Source organism: Saccostrea cucullata, unplaced genomic scaffold (assembly GCF_032062105.1).
Source record: "Saccostrea cucullata isolate Sc308-1 unplaced genomic scaffold, CSIRO_AGI_Scuc_v1 ctg6458, whole genome shotgun sequence".
Lineage (NCBI taxonomy): Eukaryota > Metazoa > Mollusca > Bivalvia > Ostreida > Ostreidae > Saccostrea > Saccostrea cuccullata.
The window spans coordinates 53,109-76,728 of NW_026930130.1; the positions used below are offsets into that span (position 1 = coordinate 53,109).

Below are 23,620 nucleotides of genomic sequence, written 5' to 3' on the forward strand. Positions count from 1 at the left end.
GTGATTAAAAGAGACAATTAATCTTTTAAATTGAATAATATGTCCTTGCAATTGGCTGAAAAGAAAAAAAATAATCTGTTTTGAATAATAGCTACAATTTCCATCCACGGGTCATTATTTCAGTACCGGTAATAATTTTTGAAACCCACAGTATACATGTATAATACATTTTATGGTTAAAAAATAGTTACCGATACAACCCCCTCCCCCACCCACCCCTACCATAATGAAAAAGGAGTTTGGGCATTTTATTTATTATTGTTGGTTTTTTTTTTCTTTGCTCTTCAGACTTTTTATCTGTTAGAAAGAAAATTAATAATTTTCCCTAAAGATCATCTTGGAAATAAATAATATGTCCTGCCATGAAAATAAACCAACTTGAAAATAATTGCCCCCTCCTCCCTCTGGATCAAAGGTCTTCCCCTAACCCATAGTAAATGCAGTCATATTATTTAGTTTTTAGACAGGATAAACAAGTTTAAAAATGTTTTGTTAACCAGTCAAAAATATACTTGTGATGATTGGGGGAGTTGCATGGAAATGCAAATTTTCTGTGAATCAAATTTAAAGCTAACAGTTTATCATTTCTCTGGACTTAGATACATAATGATTTAACCTAAAAGCAGTACAATTAATATAAGATCTGTCTAGCAGTATTTTATTAATGATGAAAATAATTTTCTGACCCCCCCCCCCAAAAAAAAAAATTACAATTTATCAAATGCACAAAAGCAGATTATTTGAATAGGTCCAGCAGATTTTACAACAGATTTTTATTAATTGAACTTTGGTAGATCCAGGCATATTTGTGTTGAAATATTTTGCCATCAACATCTTTAAAATCGCATTTTTTTAAAGAATGATATTGTAAAAAGTAAATTAGAATTTTCCATCAACTTCTCTAAAAAAAAGTCACTGGAAAACACATTTTGACTGTCATTTGAAAAGTTCGGACTGTTAAATATGGTTTTAAAAAATGTAAATTTAGGAGCAAGGAATTAGTTTACTATAACAAAAAAGAGTGTCTTTACATGCTTGAAGCACAATTCTTTTCGTATAAGAAAATGGAAAGTGTATAGTCGTTTAATTTTCTTAATTGCCTCCCTTTTTATACCCCCCCCCCCTGAAAACCGTACTTTATAAGCATTTTCACATTATGCATCAAGCTAAAGGGAGAATGTAATACCAGTTTCAATAAAATACATTTAATATACGGGATAGAAGTCAGGATACAACATAACAATGTCAGTATTCCGAATACCCGAGTATAAATGCATTATTAACAAACTAATTCAAGAATATGTGTCCCCTTGTTAAGGAGATAAGATTTTGTGTAGATTAAGAGGGGTGGGATGAGAAGGGGGTGTCAGAGTGTGATGGGGGTAGCTATAGAGGATGGGACACTTAAAGAGGGGGGGGGGGGGCGATACAAAAGGGAGTTATGATATAAAAAAGCTTACCTAAATGCTTTTTGAGATATCTCTCGGAAATGAGAGTTTTACATACAAACAATTTTTTTTTTACATTGACCTCTTGACCTAGAAATAAATAGGGGTCTTTTTACGCTAAAGCGAGTTGTGATATAAATTCAAATTGAAAAAAGATCGTAGGCTTCTTAAGATACCCTACTATAATAAAATGTTAAAACAGACAGAAGGGGGGGGGGCATATTTTTATAGACAAAAGACGAAAATAAATGCCTATTTTCCCCCAGTTTGAAAGTGATTTACAGCTTAAACAGTGTATTTTATTAATATATAAATGTTTTACTTCTTTGCGTAAAAGATGAAAAAAAAATATGTGGAACATTTATATAAATCCAATATATTATTTTTGAAATACATGTATGGTGATGCTTGAAAGTCCGATTTCAATGTAAAATATCATCGACACCCCCCCCCCCCTTCCCTTTATCTCAGAAATTGGAAAAAAGGGATAAAGTACTGTTTAGGACTGGTATTAAGATAATGGATCAAATACCATTGCACTGTTTTTTGTATAAAACAAATGATTTTATGGCTAAATTTGCACTGGTTTTTTTATAAAACAAAGATTTTATGGCCATTAATATTGAATAAAATGGTCGCAAAATGTAGGCGGGAATTGAGATTTAGCGTGCATAGTTCTTTATATACCACTGTGACCTTGAGCTTTGACGTTCTGTCTGTATGGGCACACCTTCATGTGATGCTAGTTATTGTTGGCCAGAACTGTAATTTTGCTTCTACATTTGTTGTTTAAAACACAAGTATTAGTTAAGACACAGAAAAATGTTGTTTAGTTTCCTTAAATATCTATCTAAATCTGCCATTTTGACCTTGACCTTTGACCCTTAGTAATGAAAATTAATTTTTTTTCTCTTTGTTTTTGCTCTTGTTTACCATATATCTAAATTTGTTTTAATCCATCTTAAAATACTCAGACAATTAAATGGATCGTGATTGTATCTACGTATTGTACTTTTCTAGAATTTTTAAAAAAGCATAAGTTTGTAACCATGGTAACAAGAAAACTAAATATAAAAACCAAGTAGTTCTTTGTAGTTTATATTAGAACTATATATGGACTTTCAAACCCATGTATTCATTTTTTCCCAACTATCCGCAAAAAATTATATCAGGCTTTTCAAAAAAGCCTAAAATTTATAATTTTCCCCAAGGAAAATCCTACCTATAAACGAGACGTATTTTTTCTATGAGGTAAAGTTACTGAAATACAAAAAAAATTCTAAAGCACTGTAAAATGATGTATTTTGGCAAAAAGGTAAAACCACGTTAATAGCTTTTTCCATTGAATACTTTTAATAAGTCAAAAAAGTGTCATTTTTCATCAAAATTTAGCAATTTTTAGGCCATGAAAAATGTATGTTGGTTGCCATGGTAACCATCGACCATAGCAACCATTTTATTATGAATTTTAGTTACATACATCGATATAGGAATGTATGCCAAGTTTCGTAAAAATCCAAGACCATGCGTGCCACACTCCCTATATAAGAGTTTAAATGCTTACAGAGAATGGCTATTAAGTGTCGACCTGTCGACCTTTGTGATGACATTGTAGGTTAACCAATAAGAGGTGTCTACTGTCGACCTGTCGACCTTTGTAGTGATACTGTTGATTAGTAAGAGATGTCAACTGTCAACCTATCGACCCTTTTGATGTCAATGTATGTTAGCCAATAAGTGTTGTCAACTGTAAACCTGTCTACCCTTGTGGTGACACTTTTGATTAGTACGAGGTGTCAACTGTCGACCTGTCGACCCTTTTGATGTCAATGTAGGTTAACCAATAAGAGGTGTCAACTGTCACCCTGTCGACCTTTGTGGTGACACTTTTGATTAGTAAGAAGTGTCAACTGCAACCTGTCGACCCTTTTGATGTCAATGTAGGTTTAATGTGGAATTGTCAAACTTTTTTTGTAAAGGAGCATTTTTTTTGGACTATTTTTAAAAAGAATTTTTTTTTAAGTAATAAGGCAAAATATTTCCATCATCTACTATAAAAAGTATTATTTCTTATGGAATTTTAAATTTGAAAGATGTTAATCGGTTTTATGGAATTACTTATCCGTATACCCTAGTTGAGCCCCATTATCAATGAATTCTGACATGGACACCAGAACTTAATTTTCTAGGCAATGCTTTTATAAGTCAGTTATAATTAACGAAATACCTTTTTGATCATTTCGATTCTTTTTTATCTTGCAGACATTCAGAGGAATTATTCAAACATTCAAAATGTTTCAACATTTAAAGTTTAATTGTACGATTCCATTTTACAAGTTTTTCAGAGTTATCGCTCTTTGTGATGACAGTGTGACAAAAGCTGAACGTGTTCTACGGAGAAAGAGACTCTGTGTTTTCTTTCTTGTTTCTAGACGTAGTAAAATGTTCATACTAAATCACATTAGAAAAACCTTTACGAACAGAGCAGACTGAAGTTTTTTCAAAATTATGGTTATATGTTTTATTGTTCCCTTACTTAATCTTTGTTTAAATTTTATTAACACCTGGCAAGAAAATTAGTTAGTCGTGTTATCTATCATCAACTGATATGTTTTTGTGTGATTATGCATTATGTGTATACGCCATATAATTATCGTTTTTGTCATTTACACAGGCCATTTAAAAACCAAATTGGAGGCCTGGAGCTTTAAATAAATTGAACATAGAAAATGCACTTCGTTTTTAGTCGTTAAAATTATTTTTGTTTAAATCTGCGTATACGTATTTTCGTCCTTCAAAACTGCATGAAAAAGCAACTTTTGATGATAAAAAGCTTTGTCTTGTTATATTTTTTTTTACATACGCACTGTTAGCAGTTTCTACCCTAATAAACTGTTGTGTTTTTTTCAACGATTGAAACGCATTAAATTTATTAAACAGTCAGACTAAGTATGATCAAGGAATGATTTCGTAATGTGGTACGCACATTTTCAATACATGGGAAGGATAGCGAAGTGCACAAAGGGTCAAGATTCACCTCTCCATACGTAAATATGCCAGGTTCTAATTCTGATGAGTTTGGGCCCAAAATTTCTATTTTGCAAACGGACATGAAATAAGGATTATTTTATAGGATTATTCTAAGTCCGATCATTTGCAATATTTCAGCCAGAATTTGAAATGGAAATGTATTCCAATTAGACCTCTCATCAAATGTTATGGCAGGAAAAAGGCTTCCATATTGTGTTGGTCCAGGTCTCTCTGTAAGTATTTGAAATGGAACATATTAAGTACACAATCAACCTATTTTTGTCTGTTGTATGTTTAGCATCTGTTCTTTCCTTTTCCCTTGTTTTGCGAAAATATAAACAAGAGTTCAAGTATCTAAAATTGAACTGACATTGTTCTTGCTCCAGGGCTGTAAAAGGTATGGCCCCGGAGCATTTTCTTAAAATACTATTTTGTGAACAATTTTAGAACATTTAGACGCATATCTCTAGATGAAATAAAACAAACTTAACCAACGTTGATGCGAAATAATTACTTATAGCTTGTGACCTAGGACAGGTAAACATTTGCAACCTTTCTTTTTTAATTAGTGACATAAACAAACTGTGTACATTTAAACAATAAAATGCTTTTTTTGTTTGTTGTTGAACGGTAGCCGCGTTAGCAGGTTATGTTAATTTTTTCTGCAATAGCTGCGACCTTTCATTTCTGTAACAACAAACAAAGAAAGCATTTTATTGTTTATATTTATATCTGTTTAAATAATCAATTAAAGTAGGATTAAAAAGATTAATTTTTGTATTAATGATGCGAATGAGTTTATACATTTCATTGATGGAACAGCCACTGATTAAGAAATCTGTACAGGCGACCTGCCTACTGTAGTTTATGCAGTGACGAACGCATTGGGGTTTCTTAAGAAATAAAGGGAAAAAATATACAGTGGATGTAAATATACATGGATAATTCTTATAACATAAAACATAGAAGCCTCTTTCAAGATGACTGCATGTTCCAAACAAACCGTAAAAGAACGTGCATGCACTTCAAAAACTCAAGGTACAGAAAATACGGTCATGAGTAAATGTATAAATAAAACCTTAATATAACTTATTTATGAAAGAAATAATTTATACACACAGTATGTCATATAGATACACCGTGTCATATTGGCTTCGAAAGATAAAGCATTCATTAATCACACTGAAACAAAGCTACTTTGAAAACGTTGAAGCTTGTGAAAGGTATACGAGGGTTGTCCGTAAAGTTTGTATTGAGTTAAATGGTGATTATGATGAGAAAAGTTATATGTACTCGTATAATGCTTTTGACGTCGGGTAACGTCAAGAATTTTCACTTTAGTGCTCCGGGTATGGGTGTGTGTCTTTTTTAATCTGATAAAATTATAACTATTTGTGCTTTGTTTTTGTTAAAAACTTGCATGTTAATAAAATAAAACAAGAATTTAATGAAACTAATAGTTTCATATATTTTATCAATGTTTGTCAGTAATTATCAATGTTGTCCACGAACTTTACGGACAACCCTCGTATATTAGTATAGATTCAACTATTTTGAGATTGTCGGTTTAATAATGTGCACTTGAACTTTACATCATACGGAGTAAATAGGTCGGCAGGAGATATCCCCTCCTCCAAAGCACTTGATTCTACCTCTGATGACCAGTTTTGGTCTGCTCCAATTTTATATACCCGGTAGTGTGATGGAACTCTGATCTTGAATTCTCTGTTCGTTATCTCGATCGATCTACGAGGGGCGTTCAATAAATAATGTCTTTGGGGCTCAGAAAGAAGCAAACGACGCTTTTCAATGATTTAGTCTTCATGATTTTACTTATTAATCTATTTCAATTCAAACACTTGTCCGTAACATTTTTTAACCATTTTCTGATTGTTTTTAGAACTCATTTTTGGGTATGACCCTTAGTATACTGGAAAATGGCAAATCCAATGATTACCTGGACTTGTTTTTTTTTCCTTCTGAAACGTGTTTTATTCAAATTTGGAAATAGAAACAAGTCAAAAGATCAAAGATCTGGCAAATATTGTTAATGTGAAAAACATTAACTTTCTGTTTAGCCCGTAAACCCCTTTACTCTTTAGGACCAGCGGATTTAAACGCTGTCATGAAGACATTCAATGAAGTTGATTCCTGATTCTGGGTCCTTTCTCTGATAAACCTTTCGATTTCTTTGCTAAAAAAAACTGCTTTCTAGACACTTCCAGATATTAAACTGTCTCCCCGAATACGAATTTGAAAAATAATACCACAAATATTTAAGAAAATTGCATATAAATCTGTTTTTGTGCTCTTGTATACCTTTGCTATTGACAGACCTTTTCCGTTTTTATCAAGTACATCTTATGGTAAATTTTGTTTTAATGGTTTTAAGCAATAGATTCATGTTCCAATATCTGTTTGAATATAAAACAAACGTGGATTATTACAATTACTGATATTTTAAAATAATTGTTAAGACTTTTGTACACGCTGTCGTATTCACTAATTTTTCAAAATACAGGGTGACCTTAGAGTACCAAGCTTAATTACTGTCAAACGTTTCTTAAAAACAGTGTAAACTACTCCCGATATGATGTCTATCAAATTTTCTATGTGTCTTAGAGTCAATCATACAACATCAAATATTATTTGTTGAAATTTGGCAAACAGTACATAAGTTGTTATAATTTTTGTTGGCAAGGAGGGTACCCATTTTTGATGCCCATTATATAAATTTTTATCTTTGAAATCCACCTGCTAATTTGTCTATAAAACAGGCATCGGTTGCTGTAAATGTCACATATTTCAGTGAATATTTCTTTGGGATTTTTAACAAGTTTTACAGCAGCTTTAATGTTGCTTTTATTTTCACTCTAGTTTACTGATTCTTCACCATTCATTTATAATGCAGTGTCTCGAGTAGCCCTTGTTTCCCAGCTTCTCACGATAAAACTACGTGATGAAAAGTGGTCACATAAACTGTAATTTATTCATTAAAGATTCAATAATTAGAGAAAGTCAAGCTTTATGTCATATGACTACACTGTACTATGATGTATGTAATCGAGCTAATGATATTATTTATTGAACGCCCCTCGTAACTTACAATATTAACCCCGTGTGAATTGAATTGAATTGAACATATTTTATTGACCAAGTTAGAATAGGTCCTCAATATCCCCTTGCTTGTCGCAAAAGGCAACTAAATGGGGCGTTCCTTCGGATGAGACCGTATAAACCAAGGCCCCGTGTCACGGCAGGTGTGGCACGATAAAGATCCCTTCCTGCTCAAAGATAAGTGTAAGTGTCAAACAAAGTCCTAACTTTGCAGCCCTTCACCGGTAATGGTGACGTCTCCATATCCGTGAAATATTCTGGAGGAGGACGTTAAACAATATACAATCAATCAATCAACAATATCGATTTTAATCGTGTCTATTTCATAGGCTCTCCCACAAAAACGTATCAGAATAGGCAGTTTGGAAAATTCAAACGTATTGAAACCCTACCGCGCAACTCAGCCAGTGCCATCATCTCTAGAAAATGCATCATGCTCTGGGAAAACAAATGACAATGAAAACCAGGAAGATGCTGACGACGATGATGCAGGTAATTTGTTTCTGTTGTTCATGTATTCAAGCTCATACACACCTAATTTCAGAGACAAGTAAAACTTGTTGATGAGTTCCGATTAAATATTTTTTTTAATATCAAAACAACTTATAAGCTAAAATGCTCTTTATTTATATGCAATGTATTTCTATGTATCGTAATTACATAAAATTGTTATACTTTTTGTAGATCGTAGCCTCTTGTACTGTATTCTCTCATCGGTGGACGGAAGTATTGATCTACAATTCAATTACTGGTATGAGACACTAACAAACATCAGAAATTACTACAAATTGAAACACAGATCAAGAGAGGAAGACATTCTTGCCATTCAATCAATGACTGAAACATCTAGGCTTGTAAAAAGGGATCGGAACATTGTAAAATGTTTTTCTGAATTCATTGTTGACGAGGAAGATGACTGTGTTTATAATTGCCTGACATTCAACAAAAATTATGTAAAATTCATGAAAGTGACCCCGACAGAGGTTTTGCAAGAATGTGTTCTGTTAGTGAATAACATACATGAATATATAATGAGTAGCAATGAGATTTCTAGTAATGTCTTGAAGTTTGGATTGGACTTTATTCGTTTTTATCACACGGGCCTGGAATATAACGAAAAACATAACAGAGGTTTAAAGATATGTAAGTATTTATTTTGTTTTACAGCACATCGTACATTTTAAGGGTAAACTTAATAAGTATTTGATATAAAAATATTTAAATTTTCAAACATTATATTACTACTTTTCCAAAGTATTAAATGAGATACAATTGTTTATTAGTGAATCTTCCTAATGCTGTGGTTGACATGCTAAACGACGATGACGAGTTTGGAGATTTCAAAGAATATGTGAATGAGATCATGAAACAAGAACAAAAATCCTTAAAATCATTGCATTTGAATAGTCTCCTCGGCTCATACCTTATTGGAAGAGAGACGGGTAGAGAAAAAGGTGATTCTTTCAGTTGAAAAGGATATGTCTATCATTCCTTGAAGAATAAAATGTCACAACTACAATGGTGAGAGCAAACAGTAAGAAATCTTTTATCATGCAGATCTTCGTGATATATGTATTGCATGTACATATCAACCACTAACCCCGTTATCCCCTGTTTTTAACTTCTCAACTTTTGTCCTTGTTCTAAGGAAGGGAATCGGCTAATGCTTCAACAAAGTAAATTTATCTTTCAAAATTTTCTTTTTTAAATGATATTTAATCTAAAAGGTAAGCTTCTTCCCTTTTGTGACAATATTTAATTTAAACATATGTATAAAAGAGTGAGTATTTTTCGTAAAGATAATTTTTAGAATTTCATAGGATTCCACACGTAAACATATTACTTACTTTGTGTGCGCTCACCATTGCAGTTCTGAAACATTAGTTTTCAAAGATTGACAAATCAATGTATAAATAAAGGAATACCAATTATTTTATTCACAACACCTTACTACGCATGCCAGTACTAGAAACTGAACGACTTATTTCTATACAGAAATTATATACACTGTTTCAAGGCGTCTTTATACCAGGCAATACAAATTGAAAATCTTTTTATGTTTATAAGAATTTCCCAAACCAAAATTAAAAACTCTTGGGGACTCTTTGCGACGAAAAGTAACGGATTCCAATTTCAAATAGAATTTATTCTTAGACTTCAATTAGTGTTTCTTCACATAAGAATTATTTCACTAATGTATTCTTAATAATTCCTAAATTTGAATAAAGTTAAAAAACACTTTTTCTAAAAATATATTTTGATCTTGAATGTTTTCTTTTATCTTGACGATTTTCAAATATTCAAACAGAGAATTATAGCCGTTAATTGTAATAAATACTAAGAATAGTCTATTCGAAATAATCAAATACCTTGCAATAGTGTTAAAAAAAGAGGGCACCCAAATATGATACAGAAGATTAATTACGAGGGGCGTTCAATATTTTTTGTCACCTCTGGTTTTCAAAATAAATTAAATCAGTCGATTTGAGATCTGGTCATCCATGAATGAATTTATTTTTTATTGACATAGTGTCGAAATTTGGAACAAGTCTGTGCATTATGAAACACAGATGTCCACGCTGACGTGTCGACACCTACCCTGATATTTCGACATTTTCTAATCGTCACACAGAAGCCGATAATTTGAAATGAACCTGTACTTTAAAATCGAAAACAATGGAAAAAAATCAAACGTTACATATCAATTTTTATATATATATATATATATATATATATATATATATATATTCTGCATTTGTTTAATTACTGAATAAAAAAAGTGAAATATAAAAATAAATCAGAAATCGATCTCAAATAATGATGAAAAGAAACCATCTACCTTGATGCTAAATGAATGTTGTAGTATTTTTGTGCGAAAATAATGAATGGAATTCATAAATTAATCAAGCATAAAATAAAGATTGATTTTGGAAGTTTCTGAAAAAAAATTTTCAAATTAACATACAGTCATAAGGAATGGATTATTTTTTTTCAGCATTGAATAATCTCGCACTTTCACACTCAAATTGGAGCATTCTAGTGTCTATTCTCATGTCAGAGAGTTACAGTTTATCTTTAAGCTCACCATGGAAAGAATTATTAAGAAACCAAAGTGCGTTCCCTTTATTAAGTTGTGATTCAAGTATAATAGACAGTGATATCGCTAAATTGACAGATATCTCTAAAGTATTGTATAACGAAAACAGCTCAGTCAGATTTATATCAGATGATATCCGCCATCAGGTTATGAGTTACTTTGTAAAGAATTGCCTGATTACTAATGAGGACTACGAGAATTACATCAAGCTGTCATCAGTGGACTCGTTGTTGGAGTACGTACAACCCTGGTGGTATATGTTAGATGAACACTATCCATACCTCAAAGAATGTCTGTTCCTACCGCACAGTTTGGAGGATTCATTTTTTCAAAGACTTGGATTAGACGTTCTTCGTCACCCCACTATAGATGATGAGGAGGCATGTGATGAAAAGACGAAAGCTACGTTCAGAGAAAAAGTGAAAGACAAATGTGAGTGGCACTGCAACCGAAATAAAAATTTCATATTTTGTCAAAATTTTTTTAGCCTTTTTTAAGCATAATAATTAATGATTATATATGTAAAAGGAAGATTATTTTTTAAAAAAAAGGTTTTTGCTTTGAGGGCAATTAAAAATATTAAGATAAATTTATAATTACAATTTTTTAAATTGAAAGTTAACGTACCAGAGGAAATCTTTGATTGGGAATATGACGCACGATGTAGATATATAGAATGTGCTAAACGGGGGACAAAAACAGTACATAGAGCTCGGGCGATGATTGTTGGATGCGCAGGTGCTGGAAAAACAACCCTCCTAAAACGACTACAGAAGCTAGGATTAGAGGAACTGCTAAAAGTGTACTCAACTGTTGGACTGGAAGTGCATGAAGATATGTTTGAACTGGATGAAGACTCTTGTTTAAGAGGTATGTGAAAATTATTAGATCAATGATATGCTTCTTATGCCTTTGATGAATGCATTCAACGCTGGTTGACAAAATCTCCTAAAAAAACCATTTGCCCAAGCAGATTTTTATTAAGGCAATATTGCCACTACTAATCCTAAATGAAGAAAAGAGCATGAAGAGGGAGATGTTAAAAGGATGGATATTTCTTCGCTTATATTTATGTCTATTTTTAAACCATCATACAAAATTGGTTCATGCAATCTCGATAAATATTGAAATACATATATATATCTGAATTTATTGATATTGGATTCAAATGCTACAGAAATGTTTTTAAAGGTGGCTTTCAAAAAATGAATTTTAAGTACCTAAAATTAATTACTTATTAAAGAAAACAGCGATCATAATAAAAGATAAGATTCATTAGAGAGGAAAATACACTGTACACACATTCAAATAATATTATTGGATAAGTTGATTGCCTAGCTGCAAATTGCTTTACGTCAAAAAACCTCAGTTCAATTTTATTGTTTTCAGGGCTCGTACAATAGCTAGGTGTCCGCCGTTTTTCTATCTGTCTATCTGCCTTTAAATTATTTTTGAAATGATTTGTCTGCTGCATGTACATTATAAGAGCAATGAAAATACTAATTGTTATCCAAATAGATTCCAGTTACTTAAAGATACAATCATTTGTTTTTTGGTTTTATTTTGATGAGTCGTGTTTCCTTAATTGCGTCAAATAAAAACCTCTATAAAAATCTTTTTAAACGCCTGTTTTCATTTTATATGAAAATATCATAATCCGGTAAACTAGAAGGTCAAGTTCACATTAAAAAGATCCATTATGTTGTTTGTCTGTTGATTTCGATGAAGCATATTGTCAGAGTAGCTTAAAATAAATTTCCTTATTACAATTTAAATATTTCTACTCAAATTGACACATAATTCTTAAAAGTGTTTTTTTTTTTATTTCGATGAAAAGTGTTTCTATGGTAACTATAGAAAAAAGTCAGTTCAATTCATCAAATTTTGAGTTCTTTAAAAGTTCGTAAAAAAAGTTCACATTTCATTAAATTTCATTAAAACTCCAAATCAGATCGCTTCATCCGTAAATTCTCCGTTACATCAGAGTTCGTTAAAATCGTAAAATTATTTAAAGATTTGTTAAGGATCATGCCAGGGACCCAAAAAAAACTTTGCTTTATCCGTGAATTTGCTAGATCCATGTTCGAAATAAACGAGTTTTACTGTAATAATGAAAAAGTGCTTATTTATCAAAATGCTACCCTTTTACAGTTTTAATCAAATTGCAAACAGACTTTCCACAGAATTAGGCTACACTAAGTGTTTATTTTAAAAATCAATTTATTTCATTATGGTAAAATGTGTTGAAATAGAAATTTAACTGTAATTTTTTCAAAGGCTACTTCTCTGTTTGGATTTCAATAACACTTTCAAAGGAGGTAGACCGTTGCTGACAAAACTGTGATATATTATTCTTTTATCAGTTTTTAATACTGATTGATAAACGAAAAATTAAGGCCACTAAAAAAAGATAATTCAAAGATTTTTTTTTCCTTATACTACGTGTCCTACACTTTTTTCGTCGATTGCAATGACACTTTTTCAAATAACAGAACAAGTCTTAAGAATAATTTCGTATGTATTTTAGTATTGATGCATGGTGTTTCAATCCTTGTTATGTGATTTACGGAAGTAGGTGTAGCCTTCTTTAAGACGTTTTAATTACTTCAAATAGCAAGAATTGAAACACCATGCATTAATACTAAAAAGTCTTTAAGAATGCTACACCTACTACCCTAAATCTGGAAATTTTTACGTCGATTTTATTTTGCGAATTAGAATCAAAATGCTGTTGATTGATTTTTACGTTTCAAAATTTTGCGAATGACAACTGATTTGTTTACATTTTCTTATAGGTAGTTATTTTTAAGAAAAATATTTTTGCGAATGCAATGAACACGCAAATTTGCTGAAAATTTATCTACAGCAAAAATTTCAAGATTTGCAATACAGCTTTTATCACACTGCAATCAAATGTGACAACAGGAGACTAAACAAAGATTCTATTACATACTGTTGCAATAGTTTCAAGCCTAAGTGCTAATTTTCTCTACCTTTTTTAAGTAAAAGCAAATAAAACCTTTAAAGCATCGAACACATCATTCTTGTTTTCTCAAAAAGGTAGTTTTCTTACATGATTATCACTATACTGTTCAGGCGTTTTCAGGAATATATTATCGTAGAACCTACGTCGTATGACATCATAACTAATGAATGTGTGTATCCTATGCTAGATCCATTATGACGTCATAATCAATTAAATGTCATTTTTCCCCGTTCTTTACAGCTTCAGAAGAAATAGTAAAAAATAATGCATTTTGAAATTCAGGGAATTCAATTTTTAAAATTATGCCGAAATAATCTAAATTCAAATCATATTCTTTTTTTAGGTTTATAATGCTTATTGACAATATATTTCTGAAAATAGAGAAACATGTAGGGCACCTTTCATTTACTAGATCTTGACCTTAATTAAGTTGACAAATCTAAGACTATAATGTGTGATGAAATTACAATGTATACAACTTACTGTAATAATTTGAATGGTATGTAACCATTTTGAAGGAATGCAAATTTTTTTTAAAATCTTCATTTGCCTACTAAATAGTGTAATATCATGATGAAATATGTCTAATTAATCAAAAATGTACGTGTTGTAGATCGTCTGTGCAACTAGGTTAAGGGCTTCCCAAAGGTAGATCAGTGTTTGCAGAGCCCCAGTTATTTGATTATGACGTCACAGAGAAATTGTACAAATTGATCTCGGCGAATAGATAAAAATTTCCTTTTTCATATACTCTTACATACTTACATACTCATAATTCTTGTAATAGAAGGGCTCAGAGGGTACGGATCATCTGCATCTTCCAACAAGGGGACTAACGGTATGGCGTTAACAATCGCTGAAACTTCAGCCATGAATGTAAGTATCTCATGAGTGAGAGATCTGCCTGGTATCTCCAACATAACAGCATCATGATCAATTACACGTCTTACAACTCCAATGAGACGTTCCCATGCGCCACCCATGTGCGAAGAGTGGGGTGGGTTAAACTTCCAAGTAGTTCCACACTCATAGAGGAAGTTTCTGATTTTACGGTCTGCTATGTTAAGGTAGAATGTTATTATCTCTAGGCAGAGGTTTTTCTTTCAAAATGCACTGAATTTCTTCTGAATACACTCCACTCTGCACAGTTTTGATGATAAATTTCTCAGCTTTGTCAAAACTTTCCACGGTATTTGAATTTTCACACACATGCCATCCAGAACATTTACTGTCTCTTTGATGAAAGGATCGCGCTATATGTTGAAGTCTGGCGATAGTTTCAACAAGTCTCCTCCATTGAGAAAAACGTAAGAATCTTTCTGATTTAAATCCGAGTCCCGAGATATCAACCTTTAAACAAGTGATTTCTTGTCTGACGTCCTTGTCTGAATCTGGGTCCACCATCTCATACGGTATACTTGCATATTCAGTCTGTTGTAAGTGTGCAAGTGATGGTCCTGACAACCAAGTTCTGTCTTGTAGAGCTTGAGCTGGTATCTGTCTCGTTGCTTGATCAGCTGGATTTTTGTCTGTTGATATGTATGACCACTGATCTGGTTTAGTCACTTTACGAATCTGCATCACTCTGTTTGCCACATACTGTAAGAATCTCCTCGAATTGTTGAAAATATATCCCAACACTACTTTACTATCACAGTAAAACTTGAAATGTTCAATCGGTAATTCAAGCTGTTCTGAGACAAATCTAGCAATCTCTACCGCTAGCACAGCGCCACAAAGTTCTAAACGGGGTATTGAATATCCTTGTAAGGGCGCTAATTTTGATTTGCCCAGGACAAATCCAAAGTTTCCTAGTGATTCCTACATAGGCCACTGCTGATATTGCTGATTCTGAAGCATCACAAAGAATGTGAATTGTTTTGTTAGACATCTCACTCCATGACTGTGTCTGTTCTAAGTAAACTCTTGGAATGTGTAGGTTTTGGAAATGTTGTAAGGAACTTTTACATTTTTCCCACTGAGTAGACTGGTTTTCTGGAAGAGGTTCATCCCAATTGACTGTTTCTTGAAGTAGACTCCTCATGAGTGACTTGCCTTGGATGATGACTGGGGCAAGAAATCCTATAGGGTCGAATATACTATTTATTGTGGATAACACTCCTCTTCTTGTGAATGGTTTGGCGTCATTTGAGATTTTAAAGAAAAACATATCTGATTGCAAGTCCCAATTTAGTCCTAAACTGCGTTGTGTTGGTAAATTGTCCTTTGATAAATCCAAATTTTTCATTTCACTTGACAGATCACTCGGTGGAAAGGCGTTCATAACTTCCTGGTTGTTCGAAGCTATTTTGTGTAGACGTAATTTCCCGTAACTCAAAGCCCTCTGTGTTCTTTTCATGAGGTCCACAGCTTTTTCTACAGCAGGTTGTGACGTTAATCCATCGTACACATAAAAATCACGTTCCACATACTGAGTTACGTCAGTCCCAAACACTTCCTTTAGAGTCTTGCGTAATCCATAGGTTGCAATGGCCGGTGAGGGACTGTTTCCGAAGACATGAACAGTCATGCGGTATTCGATCAGTCTCTTTTCAGGGTTGTTATCTTCATGCCATAGAAATCGTAAGTAATTTCGATGACGTTCACAGACTTTAAAACAGTAAAACATTTGTTCAATATCTCCAATTAATGCAACTTTGTCTCTGCGGAACCGTAGTAATACACCAAGAAGACTGTTTGTCAAGTCCGGGCCAGTAAGTAATACGTCATTTAGTGACTTTCCTTCGAATTTTGCTGAGGAATCAAACACAACTCTTATTTTCTTTGGTTTCTTTGGGTTGTAAACTCCAAACATTGGTAGGTACCAACACTCTTCTTCATTCTGTAGAGGTGGTGCTACTTCTGCATGTCAGTTCTTGAACAATGCATCCATAAATTCCACAAAATGTCTTTTCTTTGTTGGATCCTTCTGCAAAGTATAATCTAACTGTTTTCCTCTCCTTCTAGCTTGATCGTAGTTGTTTATAAGTCGCTGACGGTCCTTACGAAAAGGAAGTGGGGCTTGCCAATGTCCACTTGCATCTTTTGTAAACTGTGAATTCATGATATCTAGAAACTACTGATCATCCATAGAAAGTCCTAACTTTTCATCACTCTCAGTCCTTTGAAAAACACTTTCACCGATTTCAGTCTTTGTACACATGATGTTTGTTGAGGTTTCATCGATGATTTTTTCCTTGACCTTCAAATTACTGCCGCAGGGTAACATCAGAGTAGGACGGCTATTAGGTAGAATACAAGTTTTCATGACGTTAATAACACCTGGTTTGAAGGTTTTACCCAAACAAGTTTCACCAATGATAATCCAACCAAGGGATAGTTTTTGAGCGTATGGTTGATTTCCAAAATCAATGCGTTGGTCAAAGACGTGATGTGCTTTGGTTACATCCCTTCCTATCAGTGATAGGATTTCTGCGTTAGGATCAATTGGTGGTATGTGATCAGCAATGTCATGCAAGTGTTCATAGTGTAGAGCTACCTTCGGAGTAGGAATTTCCTCTCTGACTTCAGGGATTTCATCACACTCAATGATGGTAGGTATATCTATACAGTTCTGTCGATCTAATGACTCTACCACTAATCCATGCACTTTACGTCCTGATCTCTGAACTTTTCCTAGACAAGATGTTAACAGGTAATTTGTTGTAGTTCCAATACTGTCCATAAGATCAAAGAATTTTGGTTTAGCTTTTGTTCTGTTTGACTGGTCGTCAATCACTGCATAAATTTTCACAGATTTTTGCGGACAGTGTTTTGGGTACACATGAACTAGAATGGTTTTAGCACAAGATTTTCCTCCAAATGATTGTCCACAGATTTGTGTACATTTAGAATTCACATCTGGGTTGTTCACATTTTCAAAATCTTGTCTCTCAGTGAAATTCTCCCCGCCATTGTTTCTCAAAGGGTATGGAGTCTTTATTTTTGGCCTATAATGGTGATGTGTGAAATTTTCTACCACATTCTCCACACTGCACATCAGAATGACACTCTGCTTGTTTATGATCCTTTGAACAACATCTAAAACACAAATTGTTATCTTTCAAGATTTTTCGCCGTTCATCAAATGATTTTGTTCTGAAACCTCTACACTGTTCCAAGAAATGGTGTAAATCAGATGTGGATACTTAAAAATTCTAAAGAACTTTTGGACAATTTGAAATCACAAGACATTACAAAAATCAACAGCATAAAAACTTACGACTTTTCAACTTTATACACAACAATTCCCCACGACAAATTAAAATCCAGGCTTTTTGATATCATTGACAGATGCTTCTTCAACAAAAATGGAACTCGTAAGTTTACTTACCTCGTCATTGGTCATTTGAAAAATTATTTTGTTAAAACAGATTCTGATTGTACACATAAGTACTCTGAAGTTGACATCAAGAAGATGCTTGAGTTTCTGATTGACAATATCTATGTGGTTTTTGGAGACCAGGTATTCCAACAATCTATTGGAATTCCCATGGGTACAAATTTCGCTCCGTTCTTAGTTTTATAATCATATGAAGCAGAATTTATGCAAAATCTTTTACGTGATATGAAGAAAACACTTGCTGTGGCCTTCAACTCGACATTTAGATATATTGTCAATTAATAATGATAATTTCCATTCCTACGTCGACACGATATATCCTGGTGAGCTTGAGATAAAAGATACCACAGAGTCCGACACTTCTGCTTCATACTTGGATATTTTACTTGAAAAAGACACTAATGGTAATCTAACAACCAAGCTATATGATAAACGTGATGACTTTAACTTTTCTATCGTCAACTTCTCTTACTTATGCAGCAATATACCTTCATCACCTGCATACGGAGTATTTATATCGCAGTTGATTCGATACGCAAGAGCATGCTCTACGTATTAACAATTTCTTAAACGAGGTAAATTATTGACAAGCAAGTTGATGAAACAAGAATATCAACAGTCTGGTTTAATGTCATCATTTCGTAAATTCTATGGTCGATACAATGACCTTGTCAGCAAATACAATTTATCATTGAATAAAATGCTGACTGACGTTTTTCATACCAATTGTTAGTCCATTATTTATACACTGAATTGATTTTTTTTGACCACGGATTTTTTCCGTTATTTCCTGATTATGACAACGAGCACACGGCGGGTGTGACCGGTCGTCAGGGGATGCTCACTACTCCATGGCACCTGATCCCACCTCTGATGTTTCGGAGGTCCTAGTTTGCTCTGCTCTTATTTTGTATATTGTTTAATGGACGTTGAGATTTAATACTGTTCGTTATTTCTATATCCTTCACATATCAATTACATTTATTTCTCTTTTAAACATATTGAATTAAATGTGTATTTTGTTTTCAGAGAGGTATTTAAAATTATGTTTTATGTCCGTGTTTTCTCTGCTCTTATTTAATGGACGTTGAGATTGAATACTGTTCGTTATTTCCATATCTTTCTTGTTTTATGAAGGGGACATTGATTTTCCATTCCTGAGCTCTGAAAAATCTGTGGGGTTTGAGACAGAGCTGTTTTCCTGCTTGAAATTTTCAAAGTTTTGTCACTGTGTTTCTGCATACTTAAGTTTCTGTCAGTATAAGCAAAACTGGGATTATTCTTGATACGGTTTTGCTCACGAATAAAGTTTGCAAATACGTGAAAAGGCGGAAACACAACATGATGGTCACTGATGTATTTTACTGCTGTATTTGTCCATTTTTCTTGAAGTTGGTATGGAAGTTTCATGACGATAGGTGTCACTCCTGTTGATGCATCAAAGTTTGCGAGTAATGGCTGGTAACGAATATCTTCTTTTGCTGCTAGGATTTCATCCAAAATATCAGACAAGTCGTATAGGCGTCGAAAGTCTTTTGATGTAATAGGAACAAAAGAGTTCAGTTTCGTTTTTAATGCATACTCTATCATTTCAGGACACCCAAATCGCTCCTCTAATCTTTGCCAAATTCGCTGAAGTCCACGAGTAGGATTGTTTGCACTTGCCGCCTTAATGCTGAGAATCTGTTGTTGAGCTGACAGACTAGTGAATTTGATAAGAAAGTCTATTTCCTCTTCTGGTGTTACATGCAAGTCTCTCATAACAGATCTGAAGGTTGCTTTCCAGGATGGGTAGAATTCAGGCTTGTCGTTAAATTTGATGAGACGTGAAAGCATTAAGTCTTTTTTCAGGAGATAACGAGTAAAGTCTTGTGTTGCTGCTTGTCCTACACTCCAGGATGGTTGTTGAGGAATGTATGGAAGAGCCTGAGGATTTACACAGGGTTCTGGAATCGATGGAATGTTTTTATCCTGAGTTTGAATTAGAGCATGTTGTTCTACATATATATATGATTTTTGTGCGTTTTTGTGCGTTCTTTTCTGTCGACACTCTCTAAATCTTTAATATAGGTATATAGGTATCACTACGACCACATTGACTTCCTTCTTTTTCACTGAGAATTTTGGCTTCAGCAACTTCTACTTCTTTTTTTACTGAGAGTAATTGTAGATCTGCTTCTACGTCATCGTCCGTCATTTTCTGAGACTTCGCTCTTTCTAATGCTAGAAGAGATTGTTCTTTTTTGATTTGCATTTCAAGTTCAGTATATTTTAATTTTGCTCGCGCAATTTCTGCCTTTTTTCTCTTCTCAGACAATGTACTTTGATTACTGTTTGATGAAGGAGTTTGTGACACATTTTCTTGTGATCTCTTTGATCTCTTTGATCTATTTGAATGGACATCTTCTTCCTGAGGTGGTTTCTGCTCATGACGCTGTGAAGACTGTTCTTGCAATACACCAAGCTTTCTGAAAGCGGAGTCAAATAATATTGAATAACCCTTCCTTGCCAACTTGAGTCTTTGCAGTTCATGCACACATCTCTCGGTACGTTGTCTATCCAGAAATTCACAGAATTCACTAAAATGTGAGTCAAAGGCATCTATCCTTGTTTCTAATAAAGATTTTAATTGAACGATAAGTTTGAGATTTTAAGAAGATGTGTGATCTACTTCTTCAATAATGGTACCAACGTTTTTCCATAATTTCTGCAATTTAGCTGAGTAAGTGTCAAAAGACTTGTCTAGTAGACCTTCAACCTTTGAAGTTAAATCTCTTTGACGTTTTGGCCTGGGAGAGGCTTCATCTTCTTCTTCTTCTTCTTCTTCTGCTTCTTCATCTTGACGATGATCACTTATCCTCGAATCCTGGGTTTGGCCAGTTGACATTTTATTTACTATGCTGTCTGGAACAGCTAGCTAAACCTGGGGTCCTCACAGTCACACATAATCAATAACACAAGGTGCTGGTTCCATATTTATTACGGTACGTAAACGAATGAGTGAGTGATTCAATGAGGATGAGACAGGTAAATAACTGAAATTAAAAAAAAATACTAAATACCAAAAAGACCGAAACAGAGTTCCATAAAAAAAGCTCACATATAAACCTGACCATAATAAATAGATCAATTACTTTAACAATTACTAAATAAAATGAATAACAATAATCAATTCTTAAATCTTTCCTGATTTAAAACTTCGTGAAAAATACCTGACTGAAAAGTGTTTACAATAGTACACAAAGTTTCTCAAAAAATGATTACCGATATAACTTACAAATAATATGCATTACATCACAAAAGTTTCCTATAAGAAAACTTACATGGTAGTAGGCCACAAATCAAAAGAAAGTAGAAGGAAGAACAAAAAAAATGTATGTACTTCTTCACGGATGGAACACGAATGGCTGAACAAATTTTGCACGGGAAAATGAGGGAAGTAACTCTATATACAAAAGAGTTCTACTCAAGGAAGATAATTCAAAAAATTGACAAAGAACGATAACTCTATATGATTCACATTACAAAACGATATAAATGAAAAAATAAGAACTGTGACAGCACATTAACCTAGCGGTGTGATATTGTGTACATTTTTGTGATACATTTATATGTAACCTTGTGCATTCCTTTTCATCATTATTTCAACTATTTGTTACTTACTTGTTCTATTAGATATGATCTTTTTAAATTAAAAGTACAATTTTTGATAATCATTTTAAATCTTTAAAAAACACAAAACAGTCATTTAATATAAATCCCGTGTAAGTGCCAAAAGGTCAAGAATAGTAGAATCAGTAAATAACCTCTCTCATTAGTTAGGGTATATACATGTATTTTAATCACTTTTTGTAATCATTTGGGTATGTTCTTCATCATATTAAAGATTGAAAAAAATGTGACAAAAATGTGACAAAGACTTTTAAAAAATATTTACAAAGGTAGGGTGGAAGATTGACATTAAAATAGAGTTCATATGCCTATTCTTATTAAAATGTGGACTTATCTTTTTTTTTAATAAAAAGGGAATTATTCTAGAGAAATCTCTTCTTGTCAAGTACCTATGAAAAGAACTGAAAATGTGTAGTCGCAGTATGTAATTACCATACCAAGTTTCATAGTTTGTACTAGATTTAAAAATTAAGGAAACATAATATGAGCTTTAAACTTATTAATAAGCAAGTACAAATGATCAAGTTGAAAAGTTTGAAAATCTTGTGACAAAGACTTTTCCGACATAGGTTCTACCTTTTCTGTTGTTTTTCACACACAAAAATACAATTAATTCATATTCAACTGATTTTCGAATGAACTTTGACAATAACTTCTTTAACATCCATATGAATATGTAATTTAATGAAAATATATTCATATTTTGATTGACAATGAAAACGTTTTCACAGCATTATTAGATGATACAAACAAAGACGATAAGAAAATCCTAAGTGTGGTAGATTTTGGAGGCCAGTGTGCTTACTACGCCTGTCATCAGGTCTATCTCAGCAGAAGGGCTTTCTATATACTAGTGATGGACATGTCAAAACCTTTTACAGAAACAGTTGACAAAAATAAATGTGAGCAACGGGAGACAATGTTTACAGGCTGGACATATGGAGGTAATTAATGGTGTAAAGTGTTGAGATAGTCAATTAAGGTGTATTTTATATTGTTTAAGTATACATATGTACAGAACATGTATTAATTGAAAGCAAGTATACTTGAAGGAGTTTGAACGTAGAGATATTTTTTTTTTAGATTTCACAATCTGCCCTAGTATGAAAGACATTATTTGAAAGGGAGAATATTGTTTTCTTTTTGCAAACGAAATAAAAATAATGTTTCATAATTATTATATTATGTAATTTGCTTTTGCTTTAAAAGGCTTGCTCGTATGTATAATGATATTGTAGACGTATTCTCCAAATTGGTATAAGTACTGCTTAAAGGCTTTTCACCCGTTTTATTTTCACCTTTTACACCTGCAGATACTTTCGCTTCGTTTTAAATTCGCGCCGACATAGTTGAATTAAAGATATCATACTGTATTATTTTATTTTGCCCTGTTTTAAATTCGCCCAACTGAAGACAGGGCGACAATGGCAAAAATAAAAAGAGGACAAAAATGTTCCTGCATATAGTATATAGAAAATTGAAGAAAAAAGAGAATCAAAGGCTTTTTCAAACTAAATTGATACATATTTATATCCACTGATTTTTTTTTATGTTATTTTGAATGAAATCAGCTATAATTCTCCAATCAATTAAATAATATCTAATATGTAGAACCGGGTTTTTTTTCACGACAACCTGCAATAAGATTTTTTATATATTGAACCTTTGGGGCCCAGCAAAACCCTCCCACGCTTCAGTTACTGTGCAGGTCTCAAATGCAAAATTTTTCATCGTGGGCAAACCATGGAAAAACCACCCCCAACCTGTACAAACTGCTGGGAGACCGGGCATTTCTTCAAGGCGTGCCAAAATGCACCCCGGTGCTCAGCCTGTAAAAACGAGGGACACAAACCAGGCGATGAGATCTGTCCTCAGTTTACTCAAAACAACCCCAAAGTGGTAGCCTTCGACGGAGAGAAAAATATCCT

The 23,620-nt window shown here is 33.1% G+C and overlaps 1 protein-coding gene across 1 annotated transcript; it reads left to right on the plus strand.

Moving 5' to 3' along the window:
- The first annotated feature begins 3,017 nt into the window (after positions 1-3,017).
- LOC134282987 (uncharacterized) lies at positions 3,018-22,644 on the plus strand. The gene is made up of 7 exons (XM_062765412.1): positions 3,018-3,059; positions 7,925-8,087; positions 8,280-8,738; positions 8,879-9,049; positions 10,591-11,124; positions 11,311-11,562; positions 22,424-22,644. Exons 1-7 carry the CDS (start codon positions 3,018-3,020, stop codon positions 22,642-22,644), a joined length of 1,842 nt encoding a protein of 613 aa, XP_062621396.1.
- Positions 22,645-23,620: the final 976 nt, after the last annotated feature.